At 41.7% G+C, this 26,560-nt stretch overlaps 1 protein-coding gene across 4 annotated transcripts in view; it reads left to right on the forward strand.

Annotated features, from left to right (window-relative positions):
* Positions 1-26,560, forward strand: part of tspan11 (tetraspanin 11) — a 74,187-nt gene that overhangs the window by 7,863 nt on the left and 39,764 nt on the right. For 3 of the 4 annotated variants that reach the window (XM_043709834.1, XM_043709831.1, XM_043709832.1), the window contains 2 exons: positions 7,431-7,526; positions 14,855-15,046. In XM_043709834.1, the coding sequence (XP_043565769.1) occupies positions 7,437-7,526; positions 14,855-15,046 (282 nt within the window). In that variant the 5' untranslated portion in view covers positions 7,431-7,436. Of the gene's footprint in view, positions 1-1,648; positions 2,316-7,430; positions 7,527-14,854; positions 15,047-26,560 lie in introns of those variants that run through there. The other variant, XM_043709833.1, reaches the window with a different exon arrangement.

Below are 26,560 nucleotides of genomic sequence, written 5' to 3' on the forward strand. Positions count from 1 at the left end.
TGCTTGAGATCGCAGGACAGATAATTCAGCAACTGATTGTTTTATTTATGATGCAGTGAATTTTTATGGCGATGAATCTTGGATAAATATTATCATTATGCCTACATATCCCAGCTGCAAAATGATAACCATCCCCAACACAAACCTACATAATGGAGCTCTAATTGGCCGTGGCATCCAAAGTCTTGTGAAGGGAACCAGCAAGTTCCATATTTCCACGAGCCTTTTGTGTGATGCCCTTATAAGCAATTTTTAAATAATAGTGCTTCTTAGAACTAATTAACTGCTGTGGGAGATTCATTAATCTAAGCCGTCTCTTGGAAATTCAAACCAATATTTCTCCATCAGGAGTTTCAAACTGATCCCTTTTTGTCAGTGTTCTTTTTGGTTTGAATAAAGCAGTTTTTGTTTTAGAAATATATTCTGAGAAAGCAACATTGGGATCTCCCTTTACATTGAAAATTTAAATTTGAAAAGGAATTATCAGCCACTTTCAACCTGAGGCTGACACTCGACGATTCCTATTTGCAGCTCACAATCATATCAGGACAGGTTTGTGGAAGTATTGTAGCTGTATTTGCTGCACTTGCTGTATTCCTGATGAAGGGCTTATGCCCAAAACGCCGACTCTCCTGCTCCTCGGATGCTGCCTGACCTGCTGTGCTTTTCCAGCGCCATACTTTTTGACTCTGATCTGCAGCATCTGAAGTCCTCACTTTCTCCTACTTTAGGAAGAGTGTCAGGTGGAGGGTATGTGGCATACACCAGTTGTGAGATAAGAGATTAAAATACTTCAGCACTAGGGAGAGACTCAAGAAATAGGAAATGTTTTCATTAGAAGAGAGAGAGTCAATTGGACATCCAATAGAAGGATTCAAAGTTTGAAGGATTTTGATAGACAATTAGGGGAGATATTTTTGCTTGTTGGAAAATTGCTTCGGATATAAAATAGGATCTTCACCAAACGTACAAAGGGAGGTGCCTGGGGATTTGTTTCCCGTGTTCTTTGAGGGCAGACATTCTGTAATGGCAATGTTTTACAGAGGAACAAGCACGAGGAAAGTTGCATTGGTTGTGAGTAATCTCTGAATTTACATCCACCTGAATGAACGGGTACTCATGATCTAGTGTATCACCTGAAAGGCAGTGCCTCTCACATTCAAGGCAGCAGTGGAGTGGCTTCCTTGAAACAATGACTTTCTGACTCGGAGTGAATGAGTCACCCACAAGGCCAGGTTGACATCATGCTTCAAATGTAGTTGACTCTTAACTTCCCTCCAAAAAGGCCTGGCAAACCACTCAGTTGTATCAAACCATGAAGAAATGTGAGAAGAGGAATGAAATTATACACATGACCCAGCATTGACTGGAAATGGTGATCCCAGCCCCGTTGACCCTGTAAAGTCCACCTGACTCATATCTTATGTGCTAAATTTTGGACAGCTGTACTACAAACAGAGTTAGCGATTCTGTGATAATAATAATCAAGTCTTAAAGTTTTACAGCATGGAAAGAAGCCCTTCTGCTCGTCCTATCTATGCCAGTCATCAAGAATCTACTACTTCTGATCCAAGTTTCCAACAGTTGGCCCATAGTGTTATATGCTGTAGCATTACAAGTGCTCATCTAAATAACTATGAAATGTCTTGATCATATCTGCCTCGATCACGCTTTTAGACAGTGAGTTCCAGATAGTCAGTGTCCTCTGGGTGAAAACTTTTTCCCTCAAATCCTCTTTAAGCCACGTGCTCCCTACCTTAAAAATGTGGCCCTCTGGTAAATGACCCCTCTGCCAAGGGGAAATGTTCTTCCCATCTACTCTATCCATGTCCCTCAGAATTTTGTACACCTCAATCAGACCTCCCCTTCAGCTTTCTCTGCTATAAGGAAAACAACCCCGGCCTATCGTGTCTGTCTTCATAGGCTGAGTTGATTGTAAAGAGGAATGCGAATACAAAAAGAGGAAAGCTACACTGATCCATTTACAAACCCCTGGTCAGGCCTCAGCTGGAGTGTTGTCCAATTCAGAAACTACACAATAGGAGCATGCTCAGGCCTTGGAGAGGGTGGTGAGGAAAATAGTACCAGGAATATGTGACTTTAGTTCCTAAGACACTCACCATCTCGGCTTGGAAATATATATCACCGTTCCTTCACTTCTGCTGGGTCAAATTTCCTCCTTCGAGATGCTGCAAGGTATCCCTACACCACATAGACAACAGTGATTCAAGAAGGCAGCTCACCACCAGCTTCCCAAGGGCCATTTGGAATAGGTGATACATGTTGTACCACCCAGCAACATCCCGAACTTGTGGGTGAGTAAAAGAAAAAAGCAGAATTGTTCTCTTTAAAGTGGAGAAGATTAAGTGGAGGTCAAATGCATAAATGTAAGAGATAGGACCTAGGGTAAGCCAGACTGCCCTTGAAACTTCAGTGCCTCTGATGGCTGCAACTCCATTTTCCCATCCAGTCTGCATATCCCAGGATTCCCTGAGAGCCCAAAAATCTGTCTGTCAGAGATAATAACAGTACAGATACACTCTAAATTATGAGAGGTGCTTTAATGATTGAGAAACTGTTTTCTTTAGCAAATGGGTCAGTAAACTAAGGTCAGCGACTTAGTTAAATGGCAAAATAAACAATTGTGAGATGAGAAAGAATTTCTTCACATGGATAGTTGTTAAGGTATAGAACACCCAACATAAAAGCTTTTTGGGAACAGATTCCATAGGAACCTTTAGACAGCAATCGTGCGTGGATTTGTAGAGAGCTGAATTGTGGGATTATGAACAAAGTGGTAAAAATAACATCACCATAGTCTATCTCATTAGAGAGATCAACCTGGTGATGAGTTTAACCACACCATACCTCAGGTGAGAAAAAGAGATTGAGAAGGAGAGTCCTTTACAGTAACCTCAGCTGCTGTAGGAATTGAACCCACACTGCTGGCATCATTCTGCATTAGCACAGTGGCTATTCGGTCAACTGAGCTAACTGACTCACTTGGGGAGGATGAGTGGGAGTAATTGGTAACCCTCTTTCAAAATACCAGCACATGGTATTTTGGACAGCAAGTAGCTTCTGTGCTTTACGATTCTACAATTCCATGACAATTTTTATAAATATGTCCTTTACTATATATGGTCCTGTTTGTAGTCAATAATTATGAATATGAAAGGTCTTCACATATTGCTATGAGTTTGGATTCAGAGTGTCTCAGTGGGTGGCTGTGACACACATGCAGTAATTATATTTCACACACACTATCAAACGCAAAGCTCAAATGATGCATCCAGCAATATTCCAATTTTCTGTATTTGGATTATCGTTGATGAGAGCTTTTTCTAAATCAATGCTTGTAAATAAATGGAGAATTTTACTTCCAAAAAACACTGAATCAAACACTTCAAATGCTGGCTTTGATTTTAGTGTATTTAACCCTTTATTTAGAAGGTGCTAGTCTGTCTGAACGAGTATGTATTTTATTTAAGTTTTGAATTTCCACTCCATTGGTCCAGTCCTTGGCTGCACTCGCGTTTGGTGCACATCCTTAATTGCCCTTGACTGCAGATCTTTCCCAGCTATTTCAGAGGGTAGTTAAGAATCAACATTATTGTTGTGGATCCGGAGTCACATGTTGGCCATGTGACTCCAGATTTAGGATGGCAGATTTTCTTCCCTGAAGGACCTTAGTGAACCAGATGGGTTTATAGAAGATAGTTGCCAGAGGTTGAGATTAGCTTTCAATTCCAGGGGGTTAAATTATAAAGGCACCATTCCCCCTGGTCTGCCATTGAGTTTCATCCTCAGTGATAGCCTGCCCACCATCTGTGACTATCCTAACTGGATATTTACCACTGATCAGCCTCTCTCAGATTAACCCAGAGATGGAACTGGGGTGGCATATCAGTACACCAACTAGTTTGTGGGAAATTTACACATTGCCCTGCAGAATTCAGCTCTATTTGGCCAAACCCAGTAATGTCCTCACCTAATATTATTACATGCTCCTCTTCCTGGCATTACAGGAGGGAGATACCCAGTCAAATTGCTTCAATAGGAATCTGCCCAGTTTAAACTTTCAGCTTGATATATTGCAGGTGAAATTTGCCACGATTTAAACTTTGAATGTATGTCCACAAATCTCTGAAGGTAACAGGATGGATTGGTGTCAAGAAATGATAAAGAAGGGATGGGGAGGTATGTTTCTTGAATGGTTGTGTGGGGGGGTTATGTTGAACTGTTGACAATGTCATGGAGTTAATTCTGGGCATGACAGAAAATCAAGATTAGAGTGGTGAGGAAAAGCTTCATCAGGCTTTCGATTTTCCTGCTCCTCGGATGCTGCCTGACCTGCTGTGTTTTTCTAGCACCACTCTAATCTTGACTCTATAATCTCCAGCATCTGCAGTACCCACCTTCACATGACAGAAAGTACCCAATTGCACTGGAGAGCTTACAGACCAGTTATTCTCAATGGGGTTGTGGGTATCATTGGCAAGGATAGACTTTGGTGCCTATCTCCGTCGACTGAGTAGCTTCCAGCACCACTTCAGAAGGGCTCCTAGTCAACCACATTGCTGTAGGCCTGGAGTCACATAGACCAGCAGAGCAGATTTCATTCAGTAGTAAATCATTTGGGTTTTTAAGAGCATTGGAGGGTAGTTGTTATGGTTACCATCACTGAGGTTAGCTTTATTTTATAGATATTACCAAATAAATTCAAATCGCATCAACTGCAGTGATGAGATTTAAACCCATGTCCCCTGAACATTCATCTAGGCCTCTAGAGTGCTGGAGAACTATGCCAGCATCCCCTAGAGGATGTTGCTGGCTCTGCAATGAGGAAAGATTGCTTAGGCTTTCCTTGGAAACAGAGGAGGCTAGGGGGAGATTTAATTGAGGTGTATAAAATTATGAGAGGCTTTTCCCTTATCGGTGATGTTAACAACAAGTATATATAGTTTTAAAGTAATTGGTAGAAGGTTGAAAAGGAGTTGATGAGACATATTTTCACCTGCCTGTAAGGGTGAGAGATACAGAAACCATCATCCTATTTTTAAAAATACCTGAATATGCACTCAAAACACCATGGATCAAAAGGTGGAGATGCGATTTTTTGGAGAGGTTAATAGTCATGGAAGAGTTAATGTATGGGCTATGCTGAAACTCCACCCAGTCTGATATCGAACACAACCACTGAACAGAGCCTGGGATTTGTTGAACATTGGCATTTTCCACTGATGAAAACACTTGTGTCTTCCCTACCATTTGTTAGAAATAATTAATATATCGAAGAGTTCATGTAATAGGGCAGCACAGTGGTTCAATGGTCAGCAGTGTTTCCTCACAGCGCCAGGGACTTGGGTTTGATTCCCGCCTCAGGTGACTGTCTGTGGAGTTTGCAATTCTCCCCGTGTCTGCATGGGTTTCCTCCCCCAGTCCAAAGATGTGCAAGTCAGGTGAATTGGCCATGCTAAATTGCCCGTAGTGTTAGGTGCGTTAGTCAGAGGGAAATGGGTCTGGGTGGGTTACTCTTCAGAGGGTCAGTGTGGACTAGTTGGGCCGAAGGGCCTGGTTCCACACTGTAGGGAATCTGATCTAATTTGATTTCAGTTATAAGATGTAATAAACCTTTCTCAACTATAAGCCACTAGTGATTGGTACCCAGGCACCTCAACACTATTATAACAGGATGAACTGGAATAGCTGCCTTCTTGACCAGTAAAGACAGCATAGGCTGAATGGCCTTTGTGTTGTAAGGTTCATTTGGTTTTATCCTTTAGTTTGAAATCAAAATATCTATAAATCTGACTACAATTTATCAATCCACAGGTAAGAATTTTAATGTAGTAACTATTATATTTTATAAGGAATGAGTATTAATTCCATAGAGGCCATCCTGTGTTATAAGGTGCACATTATCTGACCAGATTAAGATTGCCTTTACACTACAATTTTTATGACCATAAGACTTCCCAAGGCACTTCACAGTGAATGAGTTATTTTTAACAAGGGGAATATGGCAGTCAATTTGCACACAGGTGGCTCCCACAACACGACAGTGTGATAATGACCATATTATCCATTTAACGGTGTTGACTCAGTTTTTAAACTCAGTTTTTAAAGTGTCCTCTCTAGATTGACATGTTACAATACTTACAATGAATGCAATCATTGTAAGTATTGTACATGTCAATCTAGAGAGGACACTTTAAATTAGAATTGGTTCTGTGAAGACCATCACTGCCTGCAGATTTGGATACCCTATTTCAGAAAAAGTGTTTCATTGATAGAGAGGGTTTTCATTTACAGGAATGTGGCAGCAATTTGTATAGCTCATTTAACACCATGAAACAGCCCAAGGCATTTCATCAAAATATTATTAAACAAAGTTAGAGTAAAACGTTCTCAGTTATTGATGCAGGCAGACATTCAGTTATTGGGAATACAGGATAGTATCTACATTAGAGTGGTGCTGGAAAAGCACAGACAGTCAGGCAGCATCTGAGGAGCAGGAAAATCGATGTTTCTGGCAAAAGCCAAGCCTTCATTCCTGATGAAGGGCTTTTGCCCGAAATGTCAATTTTCCGGCTCCTCGGATGCTGCCTGACCGGCTGTACTTTTCCAGCACCACTCTAATGTAGACTCTGATTTCCAGCATCTGCAGTACTCATCTTTGCCTATACAGGACAACATGTTCAGTTACTGGGGACAGAATGTTCCATTACTGGGTTAATGGGACTGAATGTTCATTTATTGGGATGCTGAGAAGTGTTAAACTGTTAACTCCATATTTTATTGGAATGATGTGTGAGAAAAGATGAAACGAGGAAAGTAAGTGGAGATATGGTTAGAAAGGTTTTAAATTTGGAATGATATGGGCAGGCTGGACCCAAGTACAATTTTCTATCCCGTTCAAAATTTAAACACAAGGAATCGCACTTCAAATGAAAGGTAACAAAAGCAAAAAGAAAAACATAGGCAAATCCTTTTTTACTATAAGTATAGTGTATGTAGAACAGAGTACAGGAACACGGAAGTGGTGGGATGCATCGATTAACCTTAACCATGGATTCATGTTAATTAGAAGTACAGCAAATGCAAACTCTCAATAGGAGGGTTAGATGGGCTGAAGTTATGGGTAGGAGGCTTAGAAGAGGTAAAGGGAATATTTAGATAGGACTGAAGACCTCTTGTCTTAAACAATTACCATGGAGCTCCATTGCATGCAGGAAGAAAGGGAAATTGAAGTTGAATAGTTAACTAATCCAAAAGTTACAAAACTGATAACTATTTTAATAAGTCTGTTGCTAACTGGGATAAAGAACAATATTAGGGGACATCCATTTCATCAAAATGGGAACATTTCTTGTTGGTTCTGTTTGAATAATGTGTTGATTTGTGATGTTCCTTTGTCTGTGTTTCAGTGAAAGATGATGACAGAAAAATGCAAAGAGGATTCAGAAGACTGTCTAACCATCTGCTTAAAGTACCTGCTGTTTGTTTATAATTTCTTCTTCTGGGTAAGTGTGCTGATAATTGCTGAACATTGCTGAGTAAGGTGGCTGGACATATTCTATGAAATGTCTGTAATACAGTGAGAATGAAGAAGTTAATGATGATGATGTACATGAAGCTGTAACTCTGACGTTGACATTGAGCCTTAAAGTGCAGAAGACTACCTGAGAGCTATTAGCAGTGTTCGGTGCATTCAAGTGTAAATAAAAAGAGCATTGGAACTCCTGAAAGTCAGACAATAGTCATTGGTAGGTAAGGAGAGGTGGTGGCATGGTTTGTAATCCAGTGACCCAGGCTAATGTCTCTGGCGGCAAGAGTTCAAGTCCCATCATGACAGCTGCTGCAGGTTTTATTTCAGATTCAATTAATAAATCTGGAATTGAACGTTAGTCTGAGTAACATTGGTGTGGCAAATATCATCGATCAAGCAGTCTGGTTCACCAATTTCCTATAGGGAAGGAAATCTGTGGTCCTTACCTGGTCTGGCTTACAGGTGACTCCAAACCTAAAGCAATACAGTGAACTGTTAATTGCTCAGTTCCAGGCTAGTTAAGGATGGACAATAACCACTGACCTCGCCAGTGACATCCACAACCATCAAAACAAAAAGGAGAAAACCGAAAGAACTATGGGTGTTGTAAATCAGGACCAAAAAGCAGAAATTGCTGGAAAAGCTCAGCAAGTCTGGTGACCCAGAATGTTAACTCTGATTTTTCTTCACAGATGCTGCCAGACCTGCTGAGCTTCTCCAGCAATTTCGATAGCGTAAACTAACAACCATCTTCTAAGGTGCTGCTCGGATGTTGTAAAGGTGGAGAGACCAGGGGCCTGGAATGGTACTGAGGAAGAACATTGCTTTCGCTCCTTTTCAGCAGGAAGACTTGAGACGTAAAAGCACCAGATTTGGGTGTGAGATAATTAATAGGGTTTGTTATTCAAAGACATATGGTGCTGAAGAAATGATTCATATAGAAGGCAGACAGATGGAGGCACGGGAATGCTCAAGGTATTAAATGAGTATTTTGCATCTGCCCGCAGTACCAAAAATGCTACAGTCAATATCACAGTAAAGAAAAGGAGGCAGTAACGATATTGGATTGAAAAAGAATAGAAAAAGGAAAACCTGAATATTGCTGAAGAAAGAGAGAAAAAGACACGTTACTGAGTCTTTTCATCCTGCACTCATCCAAGACAAATGCAACAATGTCAAATTTCAAATAATCACAACAATTTATACCAAAAGAGAAAGACTGCTCACGGGTTAAGCAAGTTAACTATGGCGGATGGCAACAACCATGGGAAACTATTGGCTCCCCAAGCTCCTGGGTAATTCACAAATGAAGCAACATGTTCATTTTATTTTGAGCGAATGGGTCACTGTACGTGTCGCATGCAATGCACTCATGATTGTTCAGCAAGTGCTTCCCAATCACAGAATCACACTTATTGTAGACGTGTTGTCTTGACTTTTTCAAGTGTGGGCTGGTTGAGTATGTTTAGTACTCTGCCTGTAACAAACTACTCAAGGAACATGATGTTTCACTCAACCAGCCAATCGTTGGGACGTACAGCCTATGCACCTAGTGTTTCACTCCTTCTGAAATCCATATCAATCGTGTGGTAGGCAGAAAATCTCTTTTTCTTGGATTAACAGCAGCATCCGGTTAGCAGAAAATACAACCCATGTAGCCAATGCAGGGCAGCTCACTTAACCTATTGCTCAAATATTTGAGACACTTTATCTGTCCTGGATACTTTCAGCTACTAGATGTTTTTCAGGTGCAACTGTGGTTGACAGGAAGTTACTTAATGCCAGTGTTCACAGGCAGAAACTTACCTGATCTGGGTGGAATGTCAGGGAGAAAAGGTAGAAAGTGGAGATGGTCAATATATTGTTCCCATCTTTTCGGGTATGGGAATGATGCAAAGAGCTAGACGTTTGCAAATTTTATAGCCTTATTTAAAGAAAAGGGGGAAATAAAACTGAGAGCTATATGCCAATCAGGCTAATACTGGTGATCGAGGAAGATTTAGAGACAATAATCTGAGAAAAAACTAGTGGTAAATTGGAAAGTATGGGCCACTAATTGGAAGTCAGAAAGTCTAAAACATGTTTGACTAATTTGACTGAATTCAACTAATTTGACTTGATGAAGATATTGGAATTGATGTGTTGGACACGTTGGATAAAATATTATACAATTGATGTGCTAGCAAAATTAAAGCCCGCATAATAATAGGAAAATGGCAGGGTGGTAGAGACAAGGTGGTTAAGAAGGTGTTTAGCATGTTTGCCTCCGTTACTCAGATCTTTGAGTGTAGGGGTTGGTACATTATGGTGAGGTTCTACAGGACATTGGTGAGGCCTGTTGTAGAGTACTGTGTCCAGTTCGGGTTGCCCTATTGTTGGAAGGATTCTGTTAAGCTGGAGAGGGTTCAGAAGAGACAAAAAGAGAAAATGTTGGAAAATCTCAGCAGGTCTGGCAGCATCTGTAAGGAGAGAAAAGAGCTGCCGTCTCGAGTCTAACTGATCCTTTGTCAAAGCTGCATTTTCTCTTTTGGTTTCAGATTCCAGCATCCGCAGTAATTTGCTTTTATCCAGGGTTCAGAAGAGATTTACCAGGATGTTGCTGGGAATGGAAGGTTTGAGTTATAAGGAGAAAGTGAGGACTGCAGGTGCTGGAGATCAGAGTCAAGAATGTGGTGCTGGAAAAGCACAGCAGGTCAGGCAGCATCCGTTTGCGTTGGGAGGGGTGGGGTTCAAGGGCGGTGGTGCGTGAAGTGGAGGAGATGTGCTGGAGGCATCATCAACCACGTGGGAAGCCATGTTGTGATCGTGGAAGAAGGAGGCCACCTGGGACTTACTGAGGTGGAATTGGTCATCCTGAGAACAGACACAGTGGAGGCGGAGGAATTGGGAATAAGGGATGGCGTTTTTACAGGAGGTTGGGTGGGAGGACGTGTAGTCTAGGTCGCTGTGGGAGTCAGTGGGCTTGTAGTATATGTCTGTGGTTAGTCGGTTGCCAGAGATGTTGATGGAGAGGTCCAGGAAGGGGAGGGAAGTTGCTGAGAATTTGAGGTCAGGGTGGAAGGTGTTGGTAAAGTTGATGAACTGTTTAACCTCCTTGTGGGAACATGAGGCAGCGCTGATACAGTCACCAATGTAATGGAGGAATAGGCAGGGGGGGAGTGGTGTTAGTGTAACTGCAGATAAGGAGAGGCTAGATGGGCTGGGACCTTTTCAATGGATGTAGGAGGTTGAGGGATGACCTTATAGAAGTTTTTAAAGTCATGACAGGTACAGACAAAGTGAATAGCAGGTGTCTTTCCTCTATGGTGGGGATTTCAATTCAAGAGGGCACATTTTTAAGGTGAGAGGAGAAAGATTTTGAAAAGACTTGAGGGGCTTTTTTTTTACACTGTGTGAGTCATATGTGGACTGAGCTTCCAGAAGAACTGATGGATGCAGGTATAGTTATAACATTTAAAAGTCATGTAACTAAGTACATAAATTAAAATTGTTTGGAGGGATATGGGCCAAGCGCAGGCAGGTGGGACTAATTTAGTTTGGGATTATGGTCAGCGTGGACTGGTTGGACCGAAGGGTCTGTTTCCACTCTGTATGGCTCTGGGATGTTATGAAATTGGTTAAAAGATAAAATGCTGATAACAGTGATAGACAGAAGAAAAGTAGAAAACGCTGGGAATTCTCAGCAGTTTTGCCAGCTTGTGTGTAGTGAGAAAACAGAGTTAATATTTCTGGCCGATGTCTTTTTATTAGGACGAGCTGAGTATTTCCTGCGTTTCTGTTTGCTTTTGAATTTCCAGCATCTTTTGAAACTGCAATGAATATTTGACAATCATACTAGAGCAGAGCACAAACCTCCTGTGTTCCCCAGGAGTCAGAATTAGGTATTTGTTTGGATTTAGTTCAATGATTATAGATTAGTCTGTTCCACCATTCAAAATCATTATGGCTGATCATCCAACTTTCTCGCTATATCTTTTAATCCTAAGAGCTATATTTACATCATTCTTGACAATCTTTTCAAAAAGAAGCAACATAAAAGAAATGGCACACTTTGACATGGGGGTTCACACACTATGAAATGGGGGTTCTCAAACAGACGGATAAAGGGATGTGGAATATGGTCTTAACTCCTTGAGGACGGCAGGGCAGGTTGAGAAGACAGTTTAAAAAGCATGTGGGATCATTAGGTTTATTAATAGAAGCATCAGTGCAAAAGCAAAGAAGTTATGACAAATCTGTACATAACATTGGTAAGGTTTCAGCTGGAGCATTGTGTCTGAATTTGATTCCTCCCTTTTCAGGAATGATTGAGGGTGCAAAAGAAATTTACTAGAAAGGTGTCAGGTATGTAGGACATTGAAACATCATAAACATTTCAGAGAAAATAGCCAAGAAGGCTAATGGAATGCCTGTATATCTAGACTAGAAATGGGTAGAAGTTATATGTCTCAGTTATACCCTGTGTAAAGTTCTGGGCACTACGTCTTATGATTGGTACGTTGGCTTTGAAAGGAAGTGAAGCACAGATTTACCAGAATGGCACCAAGGATTAAAAGATTACAGTTTTGAGGGCAAAAGGTGCATAATGTAGGTTTGTACTTTATTGAGTTTACCTCAGGTTACATTACAATCAGAGATTACACAGAGCAGGATTGTATTACATAGAATTTAGAAGATTAAGGGATTATCTTGAAGGAAGTTCCCAAGATATTAAGAGGAACAGACATGATAGCTAGAGAGAAATTATTGCCCCTAGTTGAGGAGACTAGGGCCAGGGCACAGTCTAAAAATTGGAACCAGACCTTACAGCAGTGAAATTAAATAACACACATCTAAATTCAAAAGAGTGATAAATCTGTGGAACTCTCATCTGAAGATGGCAAACGATAATAAATTGATTGCTCATGTTAAAACTAAAAATGAAAGGGTTCAGTTTTCCAAAGATATTGTGGAATACTGGGCAAAGATTGGTACATGGATCATCCAGAAGGGGCAGAATGCCCTCTTCCTGTTCCTCTGTAAAGGCACTTTGGGAAAACTGCAGAAGTAGATTTACTTTCTCCTGATCAATGAAAGTGAAGGGGATATTTGTTAGAGATGTTCAAAGTCAAGAAGGGTTTTGATTTTGTAAAGCAGTTCCAGTGACAGAGGGTTGGTAACCGGAGGGCCTCAGATTTAAGATAATTGGTAAAAGAACCAGAGGCGAGAGGAGAAGATTGTCATTTTGCAAAGCGCATTCTTTGATCTGGAATAAACAGCCTGAAGCATGTGTAAGTAGATACAATAATAGCTTGCAAAAGATAATTTGATAAAAATAAGTTACAGTTTGGAGAAGCCAATTTTAAAAACAAAACTATGTGAGTGAGATTGTTGTGTGCATTTTTGTTTTGAGTTTGTGACATCGGGCTGCATTCCAACATTAATCGCAATGCCTGAGATTCTTCCTTCATCGCGCCAGAGGGTACGGAGGTGATTTATGAGAATGTTGCCAGGAATGGAGATTTATAGAAGTTTATTGTTGATAAATTAATAAGAATCAGAATGAGAGTGGAAACTTTAAGCATGTGCAGCACCCTTTTAAAGCAAATTTATTATCTTGTGGGAGTTGTCAGCAATGTCAGCATTTCCTGCCCATCCCTAATTACCCCTTGCACTGAGATGCCTGTTCAGCCATTTCAAAGGGCAATTAACAATCAACCACATTGGTATGTGGTCTGGAGTCACATGTAGGCCAAGTCAAGTAACAGTGACCAATTTCCTTCCCTAAAAGGCACTTAGGGAATTAGGTGGGTTTTTATGCATCAGAGTCATCATCATCCAGACTTTGTTACTTGAATTGAGTTTATTGTCACGTGTGCCAAGGCACAGTGAAAAGCTTTGAATTTCAGTTCAGTCAGCAGCAGTGACAAGACTTGAACCTGCAACCCCCCCCCCCCCCACTCCCCCAGCCTCAACCTGACTGGTCTTGGGACGTGGCTATTATACTACCATCCTCGTTCAAGCATAGGTCATGGCTGAAGTCTGTGTCTGCTCAGGATGCTGGGTTGAGCTAGTTGAATTGTTCAGGGTAGCAAAACATGAGAGAAGATTTGATTGCTGTGTATAAAATTACAGGAGACTGAGACAGGACATTCTGCTGTTTTCCTTGTTGATTTCACATGGTCTGAATGGGTAATAGAGGCAGAAACTCTCAAATACATTTCAAGATGTGCACATGTAATTTATAAGGCTACAGCTGGAAAGTGAGTTGAGGCAGGCCCTGAAAGGGTGGGTGGAATGGCCTCCTTCTGTGCTGTGATTTTCTATGATTTCCATGACAAAACTTTGAAGGGAAATATAAAGGGCTTTGGGGGAAGGCCAGTGGATTGAGACTACATGGGTAGCTCCATTAGCTGATAGAGCCAGTCCATTGTGGCACTATGTTATCCTATTCACTGGAATCTTAATCGGTCACATCCCAAAACATTGGCAGAAGCAAACAAGAAATAAGAAAGGGAACGGAATCTGCATGGCCCAGATAGTTAGTCATTTGTGACATTGAGTAGAACTTGACTAAAGGGATAGCAGAGACCACAATCCACAGCCAGATAAACAAGATGGTTCCCTTGGACTGGAACAGGTTTGGTAGGAGTTTGTAAAGCAGTCTGGTCTCCACTGGCTAGAAATGGCTGGGGGTTTTGGGGGAGTGCTGCCCAGGTAAAGAAAAGCTGCCTGCAGCCATTGAAAGGAAGTTGGCCACAAATAGACTGGAGGTGCCATCCCGTCTCAGAGAATTGCCAGCTGATCGGAGGCCAATATCTCTGTGGTGCCAGCAGACCCCACAAGGGGCGTGTAGGGATGGCATGCAGGGCCTGAGGAGGCAAACAGCATCTTGCTAGGGGCCAGTGAGGCTGGGCTTTCAGAAAACTTTGGGCCTGATACTCTGGGTAGTCATAGATATTAGGAGCAGCAGTAGGCCCTTTGTTCCTTTGTGCCTGCTCCACCATTCTATATTATCATGGTTGATCCTTTACCTCAACACGATATTCCCACTTCCTCTCCATACCCCTTGATGCCTTTAATATTTAATAATTTATCAATCTCTTTCATGAATATATTCAATGATCCAGCCTCTGTAGTAGCAAATTCCACTGTTTGACCACCCTCTGAGTGAAGAAATGTTTCCTCACCTCAATTCTAAATATCCTGAGGCCGTGACCCTTGATTCTAGTCTCACTGACTGGTGGCTGTGCAATGTTCCTCTGTTCGCTGTGCCATAGATACGCAAGTTTGTGTAACGGGTATTTATTGATGTATCTCTAGATGGCAGGTGCTGGAGTGTTGACCATTGGAACTTGGACGTTGACTGAAAAAAGAGATTACTTGAGCCTTCTTCCATCCAGTACGTTTGCTGTCTCTGCCGGTATTCTCATCTTCGCTGGCAGCCTGGTGCTGGTCACAGGATTCCTTGGTTGTTGTGCGGTTGTTCGAGAACAGCAGGCAGGTCTGGCAGCAGTAAGTACTCAACCCCTGGCACTGCAACGAAACACAAGGTGCTTCTGAGAATCTGTGAAATGAAGACCCTGGTGCAGTTTTCCCAAGTATTTTGCCTTTGAACCTTTTGACCCAGATTGAGGAGGAATACTTTCACTCAGAGAGTGATGAAACTTTGTAAATCTGCACCCATGACAAGTGGCAAGTAGCGTTCATGCCACACATAGCCAAGCAATGATCCTCCCCCAAGAATCTAACTATTGTCTTTTGACATTCAGTGGCATTGCTATCACTGTAACAACCTGGAAGTGATTATTGACCAGAAACTGAACTGGAACTAGCCATTTAAATACAGTGACTATAAGAGCAAGTCAGAAGCTAGGCATCTTGCTGAGAGTAACTCACCTCCTGACTCAGCAAAGTTTAGATCAGAGTGGTGCTGGAAAAGCACAGCAGGTCAGGCAGCATCCAAGGAGCAGGCAAATCGACGTTTTGGGCAAAAGCCCTGCATCAGGAATAGCTCTATTCCTGATGAAGGGCTTTTGCCCGAAACATCAATTTTCCTGCTCCTCGGATGCTGCCTGACCAGCTGTGCTTTTCCAGCACCACGCTGATCTAAACTCTGGTTTCCAGCATCTGCAGTCCTCACTTTTGCCTCCTGACTCAGCAAACCCTGTCCACCATCTACAAGGCACAGGAGTGTAATGGAATACTCCTCACTTGCCTGGATGAGTATAACTTCAACAGCACTCAGGAAGCTTGTCACCACCCAGGACGAAGCAGCCCGCTTGATTGGCACCACACCCAAGGCATTAACTCCCTCCATCATCAATGGTCAATAGCAGTAGTGTGTATATCTACAAGATGCAGAAATTCACCAAGGCTTCTTAGACAGCACCTTCCAAACCCATGACCACTTTCATTGAGAAGGACAAGGGCAGCAGATTCATGGGAACACCGCAACCTGCCAGTTTCCCTCCAAGCCACTCACATTCATTTATTGCTGTCACTTCAGTGTCACTGGGTCAAAGTCCTGGACCTCTCTTCTTAATGGCATGGTGAGTCTGCTACACCAAATGGACTTATGCGGTTCAAGAATGCAGCTCACCACCTTCTCAAGGGAAACCAGGGATGGGTAATAAATGCTGGCCCAGCCAGTGATGCCACATTCCACAAATGCAGAAAAGAAACTCTGCAATTCTTTAGAGCCGGGTAAACCGTGAAAGAGGATAGAAAGGCAGTGTGTTCTGTTTCCCTGAGCTTCCAGTTGAAGTTCCACGTGGAGAACTGAAGGATTTCCATTTCCAAACCATTCCCCTAATTTCCATCTTGTATTCATTTGGTTATTGTTCTCAAGGTTTTAAACTAATGTGGCTCGTAGTTCTCCTGTTCCAACTAACAGTCTGGGTTATTCAGAAATTCACAAGGAAATGTGAAGTATTTCTGACTGCACAATCTCTCCCACACTCAGTAGTGTTTGACTAACACCATGCATGTGTGTCTTGTACCATTTGTTACAAATGTCAGTGAACTTAATTTGGTCTGCAAAATGTGCACATATAACAGGAATTTACAGTTGTTAATAGCAAAGGAAGTGGAAATACCCTTATTTTCCTCACACATTCCATTATTTTTCAATTAGTTCTTGGGAATTAGCAATTATTATCAGTGCCCCAATAATGTGGCACTGCAGACACAAATTAAGCCAAAGTAGATACAGACAGCAGACTTCCCTCCCTGCGTGTAGTGTGGTTTACTCCTCCTTTGATTTCTCATGTTCCTGTTTGCCAAAGTTTTGATTGAAGATGTCAGGGTGAGATATTTTGATTCTTGATTCCCTTATTGATCAAGGATTATGGGAAAAAAATGCAATAAAGTAGATGTGATGAATCTTGGATCAGCCATAATCCTTTTGAATGGCAGAGCAGGCTTGAGCTGCTAAACAGCCGACACTTATGGTCTTACAGATTGTGTTGATCTGTCGGGCCATTTTGGGAAGGAACTATTTTCTAAAGGAGCTCGGTGTACCATTAGTTGCTGATGAATAATTATCCAGCCATCTCTATCCCCACTCCCGTGCTCAGTTTGAAAGTTTCATACTGTCCATCAGCCACTGGGAACCAGAATCATTAAATTGGGCTCACCCTCCACACCAGCCTGTCTGGAAGTAGGAAATCCAAGGTTTCACAACTGGGGTGAAAAGTGCAAATAATTCAGCCACCAGTACAACACTTTGTGGGGGCCTAAAGGTGATCTTTTACTCATTTAAAGTACTATCTTGTCCAATGACTAAAGATTTAAAAGCTTAAAACAGTAAAGGTATGTTGGATCTGAAGTAGTGCATATCTTCAAGTAATAATTGATCTCACATATAAATTGACCCCAGATCGTTTCTTTTTCATTAATTCATGGGATATAGAAATTGCTTGAGATGTTGGTGATAAGTTGCCTTCTTGAATTGATATAGGCACATCCATAACAGGGAGGGGTGTTGCAGGAATTTCACACAATGACACTGAGGAGGATTAGTGATATATTTCCAAGTCAGGATGGTGAGTGGCTTGGAAAGAAATTTACAAGTGGTGTTATTCCCATATCCCTGCCATTGTCATTCCGGCTTATAGTGGTCCTGGGTTTGGAAGGTTCTGTCTCAAGCCCCCAGCTGCCCTCACTTTTCACGTCCCTTATAATAGACTTGCAAGGAGAGTTGGTGGGGCCAATTCATTGAGTCTTTTTTTCACAATTGCTTGTTTCCCATTTAAACATTGGGAATACTAATGGATTATCTGGAACAGTCGTTACCTGCTCAAGTCAGCACCATGGACAGTAACAAAGGGTTGGTGTCAAGGGCTTTTGCCCAAAACGGTCGATTTTCCTGCTCCTCAGATGCTGCCTGACCTGCTGTGCTTTTCCAGCACCACTCTTATCTTGATGTTAATATCCACACTTCAGTGATTCCAAAGATCCAGAATAGACTCCATCCCCTCAATAGTATCACTTGTGTAAAGTTTGAACCTCCACAACCCCACACTTCCCAATCCAGACATTTTCTAGCCTAAATATTTGATCTCAAAAGCCCAACTCAAATACAAGTACATTTTTTCTTCTTTGCAGATAAAGGCCATTCAGCCTATCAGGTCTGCACCAACCCTCCAAAGAGCATCCCATCCAGACCCAATGCCCCATCCTATGGCTGTAATCACCATGGCTAATCCACCTAGTTTGCACATCCCTGGACACTACAGGCAATTTAGCATGGCCAATGCACCTAACCTGCACATCTTTGGACTGAGAGGAAACCGGAGCGTCCGGAGGAATCCCACGCAGAATCGGGGAGAATGTACAAACTCCACACAGACAGACAGTTGCCTAGTGTTGGAATCAAATCTTGGTCCCTAGCACTATGTAGCAACAGTGCTAACCACTGGGCCGCCATGCCATCTCAGTGGTTAGGACTGCTGCCTCACAGCACCAGGGACCCAGGTTTGATTCCAACCTTAGGTGACTGTTTGTCTGTGTGGAGTTTGTACATTCTCCCCATTCTGCGTGGGTAACTGCTCGTGTGGAGTTTGTACATTCTCCCCGTTTCTGCGTGGGATTCCTCCGGATGTTCCGGTTTCCTCCCACAATCCAAAGATGTGCAGGTTAGGTGGATCAGCCATGATAAGTTGCCTGTAGTATCCAGGGAGGTGCAGGCTAGTGGATTAGCCATGGGAAATAGAGAGCGGTGGGGTGGGTCTGGGTGAGATGTTCTACAGAGGGTCAATGTGGACCTGATGGGCTGAATGGCTTGCTTCCACACTGTAGGGATTCTATTATTCTAAGTATGTACAGTGTAATTTGATGGTCCAATTGTGTAAAATCCCAGGTGTGATTGTGTTAGAATTTCCTGCAGTGCTTCCCAAACCTTTTCTGAGCTGTCCCAGATAATTTGAAAGATGAGCTGACAAACTGTCCAAGCCACTTGTTTCTTTATTTTTTTTCCCTCTTGTTTAACACAAGGGATTTTATTATAACACATAAAGTGTAATTTTAATATTTGAGAAGGTTGTAAACCTGGAAAAAGAATAAGAGTCATGTGGCTCCTCATGAAACTGTGTTCATTTCTAACAACTTTCATTTCACCTTTTAATTCCCCAAACTGGCCTGTGCTATTATTAAAAACTTACTTTTTGAATTCTTTCATTGGCTGCTGATATCACTGGAATTCCTCTTGAGCTGACTGACTTGCAAGGCCTTTCAGAGGGTAGTTAAGAGTCAACCGCATTCCTGTGGGTCTAGAGTCACATGATGAGGTAAAGGCAAATACCCTTCCCTAAATTAGTAAAGCTGATGAGTTTTTAACAACAATTAATGAGACTTCATGGACACCATTACTGAATCAAGATTTTACTTCTGTATTTATTCATTTTAAATTGCTGGGATTTGAACTCAAATCTCCACAGCATTAACCTGGGTCTCCAGATTACTAGTCCAGTGATATTACCACTGCACCACAGTCTTCTTATGATGAAATTTGACTATACATCAATGTGCCTGTAGATCAATTAATACTTGACTCCAAAATCTGAGAACACAGCTTTCTATTGGTTCTAGTTTTAGTCTAGGAGAAAGTGAGGACTGCTGAGGCTGGAGACCGGAGTCAAAAAGTGTGATGCTGGAAAAGTGCAGCAGGTCAGGCAGCATCCAAGGAGCAGGAGAATTGATGTTTCCGGTATAAGCCTTTCAGCCTGATGAAACTTTGACTCTCCTGCTCCTTGGATGCTGCCTGACTGGCTGTGCTTTTCCTGCGCTACACTTTCCGACTCTAGTTATAGAAAAATACAGCACAGAACAGGCCCTTTTGCCCACGATGTTGTGCTGAGATTTAATCTTAATGTAAATTATAGGAACTTAACCTACGCACCCCTCAACTCACTGCTATCCATGTGCATGTCCAGCAGTAGTTCAAATGTCCGTAATCCCTCTGCCTCCACCACCACAGCTGGCAACACATTCCATGCATTCACAACTCTCTGCGTAAAGAACCTACCTCTGACATCTCCTTTATACCTTCCTTCTAATATCTTCAAACTATGACTTCTCATACCAGTCAATCCTGCCCTGGGGAAAAGTCTGCATAGTTTTTGCCTGCAAATTAATTTTTAACTGAATTTCAAGACTTACTGGATTGAGATCAGAATTGACAAATTCTGGATTATCAGCCTGGTTTCTAATCAGTGCTTTCATTTAGGTTTCAGTTCTTTTTTAGATTGTTTTACTTTATCCAATATCCCTGTCCAGTGTCTGTGATTGAACTTTGCTCTTATAAACTGGAAGATTTTCTCATTTAAGACACCAACTGTTGGTAACAAATGTTGTTTGTAACAGTTGCAAATTCAACTGTAGGATAAAACTTTCTCTCATCTTCCCAACAGATTGCCCCAACTGCCAAAGGACAATCTCAATATACTTCTTTTTTCCCAAGAAAAGAATCTGATTGGTTGTTTTGTACTGAATTTCATTGAAACCTCCAAACTTTGTTTACCTGGGATCTTTTCAGCTGGATAGAGCAGATGCCTTCCCAGTCAGAATGAGTGGAGTTTTTAACTGGGGAGAGCTGGGGACACCCCCCATTACTCAAGCATGTTCCAATGACAAGATCTCCTGGGTGTTAATTTTGATCCAAAACAGCCAGTGAGAGAGACAAACAAAACATCATCTTTTGTGGATGGAGTTTATTGACTACTTAATCTTACAGCTTCTTCCAGCCCCTAGTCTTACAAATGCTCCATATATATCTGTGCTCAGACAATTTATCGCAATCACCTGTTTCAGCTTAATGTAAATAATACTAGTTTAAAAAAAAATAATTGAGTAGACGTTAACACTGGGAAATCTAACTGTAAGATCTTTTGTTTTGGGTTTTGCAAATGTGGACTGATTGAGTATATTCTTTCCTCCGTCCGCTATGAGCAATGTATATTGCTGCATTTGTTCTGAGCATGTTGGATGTGATTATATGGTTCAGCAGCATGTGTTAAGTAATCCTGAGTGCGCTACTAGCTACACTGCAATGGTACAAGATGCTGGTGAGACCACATCTGGAATACTGTGAGCAATTCTGATCCCCTTATTTAAGAAACGGTATCATTTCATTGGAGACAGTTCAGAGAAGTTTCACTCGGGTGATTCCTGTTATGTAGGGACTGTCTTATGAGCAAAGGCTAAACGGGTTGGGACTCTATTCTCTGGAGTTTGGAAGAATGAGAGATGATCTCATTGAAATGCAGGATTCTTAAGGGGCTTTACAGGCTGAGAGAATGTCTCCCCTCATGAAACAGTCAAAGTTCAGAGAGCATACTCTCAGAATACAGGGGCACCAATTTAAAACTGAGATGAGGAGGAATTTCTACTCTGAGGACTGTGAGTCTTTGGAACTCCATGCCAAGAGAGCTGTGAGGGTCGAGCCCTATTTAAGGCTGAGATATAAAGATTCTGATCAGCTGATCACCTAATGAAGGAGCGTCGCTCCGAAAGCTAGTGTGCTTCCAATTAAACCTGTTGGACTATAACCTGGTGTTGTGTGATTTTTAACTTTGTACACCCCAGTCCAACAACGGCATCTCCGAATCCTGATCAGTTGGGGAAGCAAGGATTACAGAGAAATGTCAGGAATGTGAGGAATGTTGGATCAGCTGTGAACCTATTGAATGGCAGACAATGTCATTGCCTTATGGTCTAACAATCAATTTAAGGGAATCAGTCAAGCTCATGGTGTCATTAGATTACACTTACTGGAATTAAACATACTTTCATACACAGGAAAATGTTTTCCCTAAACAAAAGGAACATGTTTAAGCTTTGTGCCTTTTTTGAATTACCTGGTGACTTGGGAGCCTATAGTTCCCTATTGTTTTCTCAATGGTAGTATATTCACCAAAGTTGCTTGTCAAACAATCATGCCTCTTTTCTTCTGCAGTGCAAATTGTTGTGATCATTTGAAATTTGCCATTCTTGCATTTGTCCTGATGAAAAGCATCAGCGACCCATAGCTCTTTACAGTGAGGGTAAATTTCAGCACCCACTTCAATGTAGGTAAGCCTTGACCCTCTCCATATTGTAGACTATCCCATCATCTCACTCAGGTAAATTTTGGAAATCATCCATCAGTTTTCACTTCTTGCTAACAAAATCCTTACTCTTTTGGTCGCTCAACTGACTAACTGTGAAAGGAGACAGAATTTCTTTTCCACTACCTGTCCCCAGTCTGCAATTTTCCCTCATTGTTATTCAGTCCTAGCAAGCAGTAAGCTCACTTGCCACATCTGGCAAAATGTTCCACATCTGAAACATTAACTTGTTCAGTTGTGTTTTCGGCAATTCTCTGTTTCTTTTTGGTTCCCATTTTCTGCATTTTTCCATTATCTTTCCTCAGCGGAGAAAGTGCATCTCAGTCCAGTGCTGTGTATGCAGGGGCGTTCTCTTTGGTACAGTGCTGCTTAAGCCTTTTCTCAGTGAGGTGTGAGCTCTGCTTAGTCAAGTTAGCCATCCAGAAACTGCCCTATCAGAGACATTGCGGATCAACATTATATGTCAAAGTCAATTTCTATTTCTGACTCTCTGACTGTGCAACATGTCTTGAGATTGTCAAGAGTGCAGCACAGCTGCTCAGATCTGAAAATCGGCTTTATTTAGTCCAGTAAGAATTCCTATTCGGATTCCATTCAGATTCCAGACCGAATCTCTGGAATTCCCACTGTTTCTCTCTCTCCTCCTTTAAAATGATCCTTAGAAACTATCTTTGGACATCTGACTTAAAATCACCTACTTGACATGGTGTCAACCTTCATTTGACAATCAAGTGTTTTGGGATATTTCCATATGCAAAAGTAACTATACAAAGAAAGTTGTTGTTGTACAGTTTAGGGGAGAGGGTGGCATAACACTAATACGAGAGTACGGAGTGTATTAATAATTCCGGGATCAGGCTGAATGCTCTGTGGACATGGGTTCATATCCAACCAAGGCAGATGATTAAATTTAACTTCAAATATTACTAATAGGAAGTAAGCCTCTGGTTTGGAAAGCTGATCTCAGTAATAATGACCAGGAAATTATAGTTGACTGTTGTAAAAGCCCATCTGGCTCACTAATGTCCTTTTAGGGAAGGAAATCTGCCGTCCTTACCTGGTCTGGCCTACAAGTGATCCAGACCCACAGTAAAGTGATTATTCTTAACTGTCCTCTGAAAAAACCAATCAATTCAAGGGGAATTAGGATGGCAACAAATGCCTACGTGCCATAAAAGAAATGCACCAGAAAACAGACCGACAGTGGGATTGACCAGATTGCTCAACAGAGAGTCAGCATGGACTTATTGGGCTGAATGGCCTCCTTCTCTGCCAACTAAACCATGGGACATTGGTTTACCCATTTTCCCCTCACTGTCTTTCATGCTAACCCTAAAGCTACAACATTTGATCCCGAGATTCCGTCCTTCCTGGGTTCATTCAAATCTCAAACAATTAGAATTCGAACCCTGCAATTTAGGGAAATGTTAACTGAGGAGGGTGCTTGAATCGATATACAATGCTTTATCAGGTCAACACCATTTGCTGTAAAATGGAATGACACATTGATAAACACCATGTAACTTTGAGTTGCCTTTCAGCTATACTCATTTCTATTTGTGGCTCTTGTTCTCTCAGAGGCAGAGGGTGGACAGCGTGGAAACGGACCCTTCAGTCCAACTCGCCCATGCCAACGAGATAGCCTAAATTAATCTAGCTCCATTTACCAGTATTTACATATTTCCCTCCAAACCCTTCTTATTCATGGGCCCATTCAGATCTCTTTAACTGTTATAATTGGTTATAATTGTAAACCCCCCCCCCTTCCCTACCACCATGTCCTCTGGCAGCTCATTCTATAGAATCACCACCCACTGCATTAAAAAATCCTTAGGTCCCTTTTCAATGTTTCCCTTCTCACCTTAAACCTCTGCCCTCTAGTTTTGGATTCCCCTACTCCAGGAAAAAGACCTTGGCTATTCACCCTATCCATGCCCCTCAGGATTTTATAAACATCTCAACCTCCGACCCTCCAGGCAAAATAGCCCCAGCCTATTCAGCCTCTCCCTATAGCTCAAACCCTCCAACCCTGGCAACATCCTTGTAAACCATTCCTGCACCTTTTCAAGTTTAACAACATCTTTCCTATAGCAGGGAGACTAGAACTGAATGCAGTATTCCAATGTAGCCTCCCCAGTGTCCTGTACAGCAACAACATGATCCTCTCTGTCACCTGTATTCAGGTTCACCACCCCAATTGAAATGCTTCACAAGATAATTAAACTCAACGTTGCCAAGAGAAATGAGCAGTGACACCAGGCAAACCTTTGTTTCAGCTAATTATTGGCACCATCTGCTGTGGGCAGAAAGAAGCCAACTAAAATCAGCTGATTGCAAACATTTGCAACAGTTAAAGGAATGGTTGTGTTTGAAAACTCAATAACCATTGTCTTAGAGTTGAATGACCATAGAAAGGATGAAAAGCTAGGAATTATCTACATGGCAAAGGTTGAAGCAGGAGCTGGCTTGTCCTCTACATACATTTATTCACAATGTCCACAGCCACTGATATACTGAGGACCTTTCCCTTCTACAGATGACTGTGCTAACAGGTGGAAACACATTTTTGTTTTACATTTAAAAACAAAAGCTGCCCAAATGACAAAGGAGAAATTTAGGGAGCTACATCAAAGTGGTGTTGGATGGGAAAGTGATGGCCACTGTCCTGAAAAGCAGATTTGTTCTTAAATATGTGTCTGACTAACATCCAGTGATCTTAACCGCAGTTACAGTATGCACCTCCACAAATTTGATTGACACAGGATTGGAACGTGAACAACAAGACCATTTAGCTCATTGTGTCAGTGCTGTGCAGTTTATCCTACTCCTTTGCTCTGGCTCCACAGCCCTTCAATAATTTATCCGTCTCTTTTCTTTCATTCCTGATCACACCATTTGCCGGGTAAAGGAAGCAAGTCTTCCTCACAATGTCTCTGGTTCTTTTGCCAATTACCTTAAATCTGTCTCCTTTGGTTAGTGACTCTCCTGCTGTTCTGGAAGCTGTTTCTCCTTGTTTACTCAGCCCTTCCTGATTTTGAATGTCTCTATCAAATGACCTCTTCGCATTCTCAACTGCAAAGAGTACAAAGCAGCTATTCTATCTGCCTGGAATTCTGCATTTATGCTCCCATTTTAGTTAATGCAGAACCTCTCTAGGTCTTGACATTATTATAATAAAGTCTGGAGTAGTGCACTGTCATTATCTAGTTCCACTATTCCCTAGTCACAATACAAATGTAAGCATTTTACCCTAGTTACTGATATGACCAATTATCTACATTAGTTTCAGAATACAAAAATAACCTGCCATTCAGGTTTAGGTATGGTTAGGAAGTTTGCAGATGACACAAAAATTGGAGGTGTAGTGGACAGTAAAGAAGTAGAAGAAGCCTCAGTGTACAATGGGATCTTTATCAGATGGGCTAATGGGCTGAGGATTGGCAGACGGAGCTTAATTTAGATAAATGTGAAGTGCTGCATTTTGGAAAGACAAATCAGGACACTTAAAGGTAAGGTCCTGAGGAGTGCTGCTGAATAAAGAGACCTTTAAGTTCAGGTTCATTGTTCCTTGAAAGTGCTGTCACAGGTAGATAGGATAGTGAAGATAGGTAGGCTTTCCTTTATTGGTCAGTGCATTGAGTATAGGAGTTGAAGGTCATGTTGTGGCTGTACAGAACATTGGTTAGGCCATTTTGGAATATTGTGTGCAATTCTGGTCTCCCTCCTCTAAGAAAGATGTTGTGAAACTTGAAAGAGTTCAGAAAAGATTTACAAGGATTTTGCCAGGGTTGGACGGTTTGAGCTATAGGGAGAAGCTGACTAGGCTGGGGCTATTTTCCTGGGAGTGTCAGAGACTGACGGGGTGACCTTATAGATGTTTATAAAATCATGGAGTATGGATAGAGTAAATAGACAAAGTATTTTCCATGGAGTGGGGAGTCCAGAACTAGAGGGCATAGGTTTAGGGTGAGAGGGGAAAGGTTTAAAAGGGAACTAAAGGCAATTTTCTCATGCAAAGGGTGGTGTATGTATGGAATGAGCTGCCAGAGGAAATGGTGGAGGCTGGTACAATTATACCCATCCAGATGCCTTTTAAATGGTGTATGAATAGGAAGTGAGTAGAGAAATATGGGCCATGTGCTGGCAAATGGGACTAGATTAATTTAGGATATCTGGTCAGCATGATTGATTTGGACCGACGGGTCTATTTCCGTTTCTATGATTCTTGAATAAACAACAGAATTAATGATTTATTATAAAAGCAACACTTATTTAACATAGATGCAAAGCTGATTAACAATTTGAAATATGAAATTAGAAATATTGTCCCTTCCAAACAACTTAAAATGTAGACACGTACACTGATTACAAACTTTCTCAGCACAGAATGACTTTAAAAAATATATTTGGCCAAATTATTGTT

This window comes from Chiloscyllium plagiosum, chromosome 19, assembly GCF_004010195.1.
Source record: "Chiloscyllium plagiosum isolate BGI_BamShark_2017 chromosome 19, ASM401019v2, whole genome shotgun sequence".
Taxonomy (NCBI): domain Eukaryota; kingdom Metazoa; phylum Chordata; class Chondrichthyes; order Orectolobiformes; family Hemiscylliidae; genus Chiloscyllium; species Chiloscyllium plagiosum.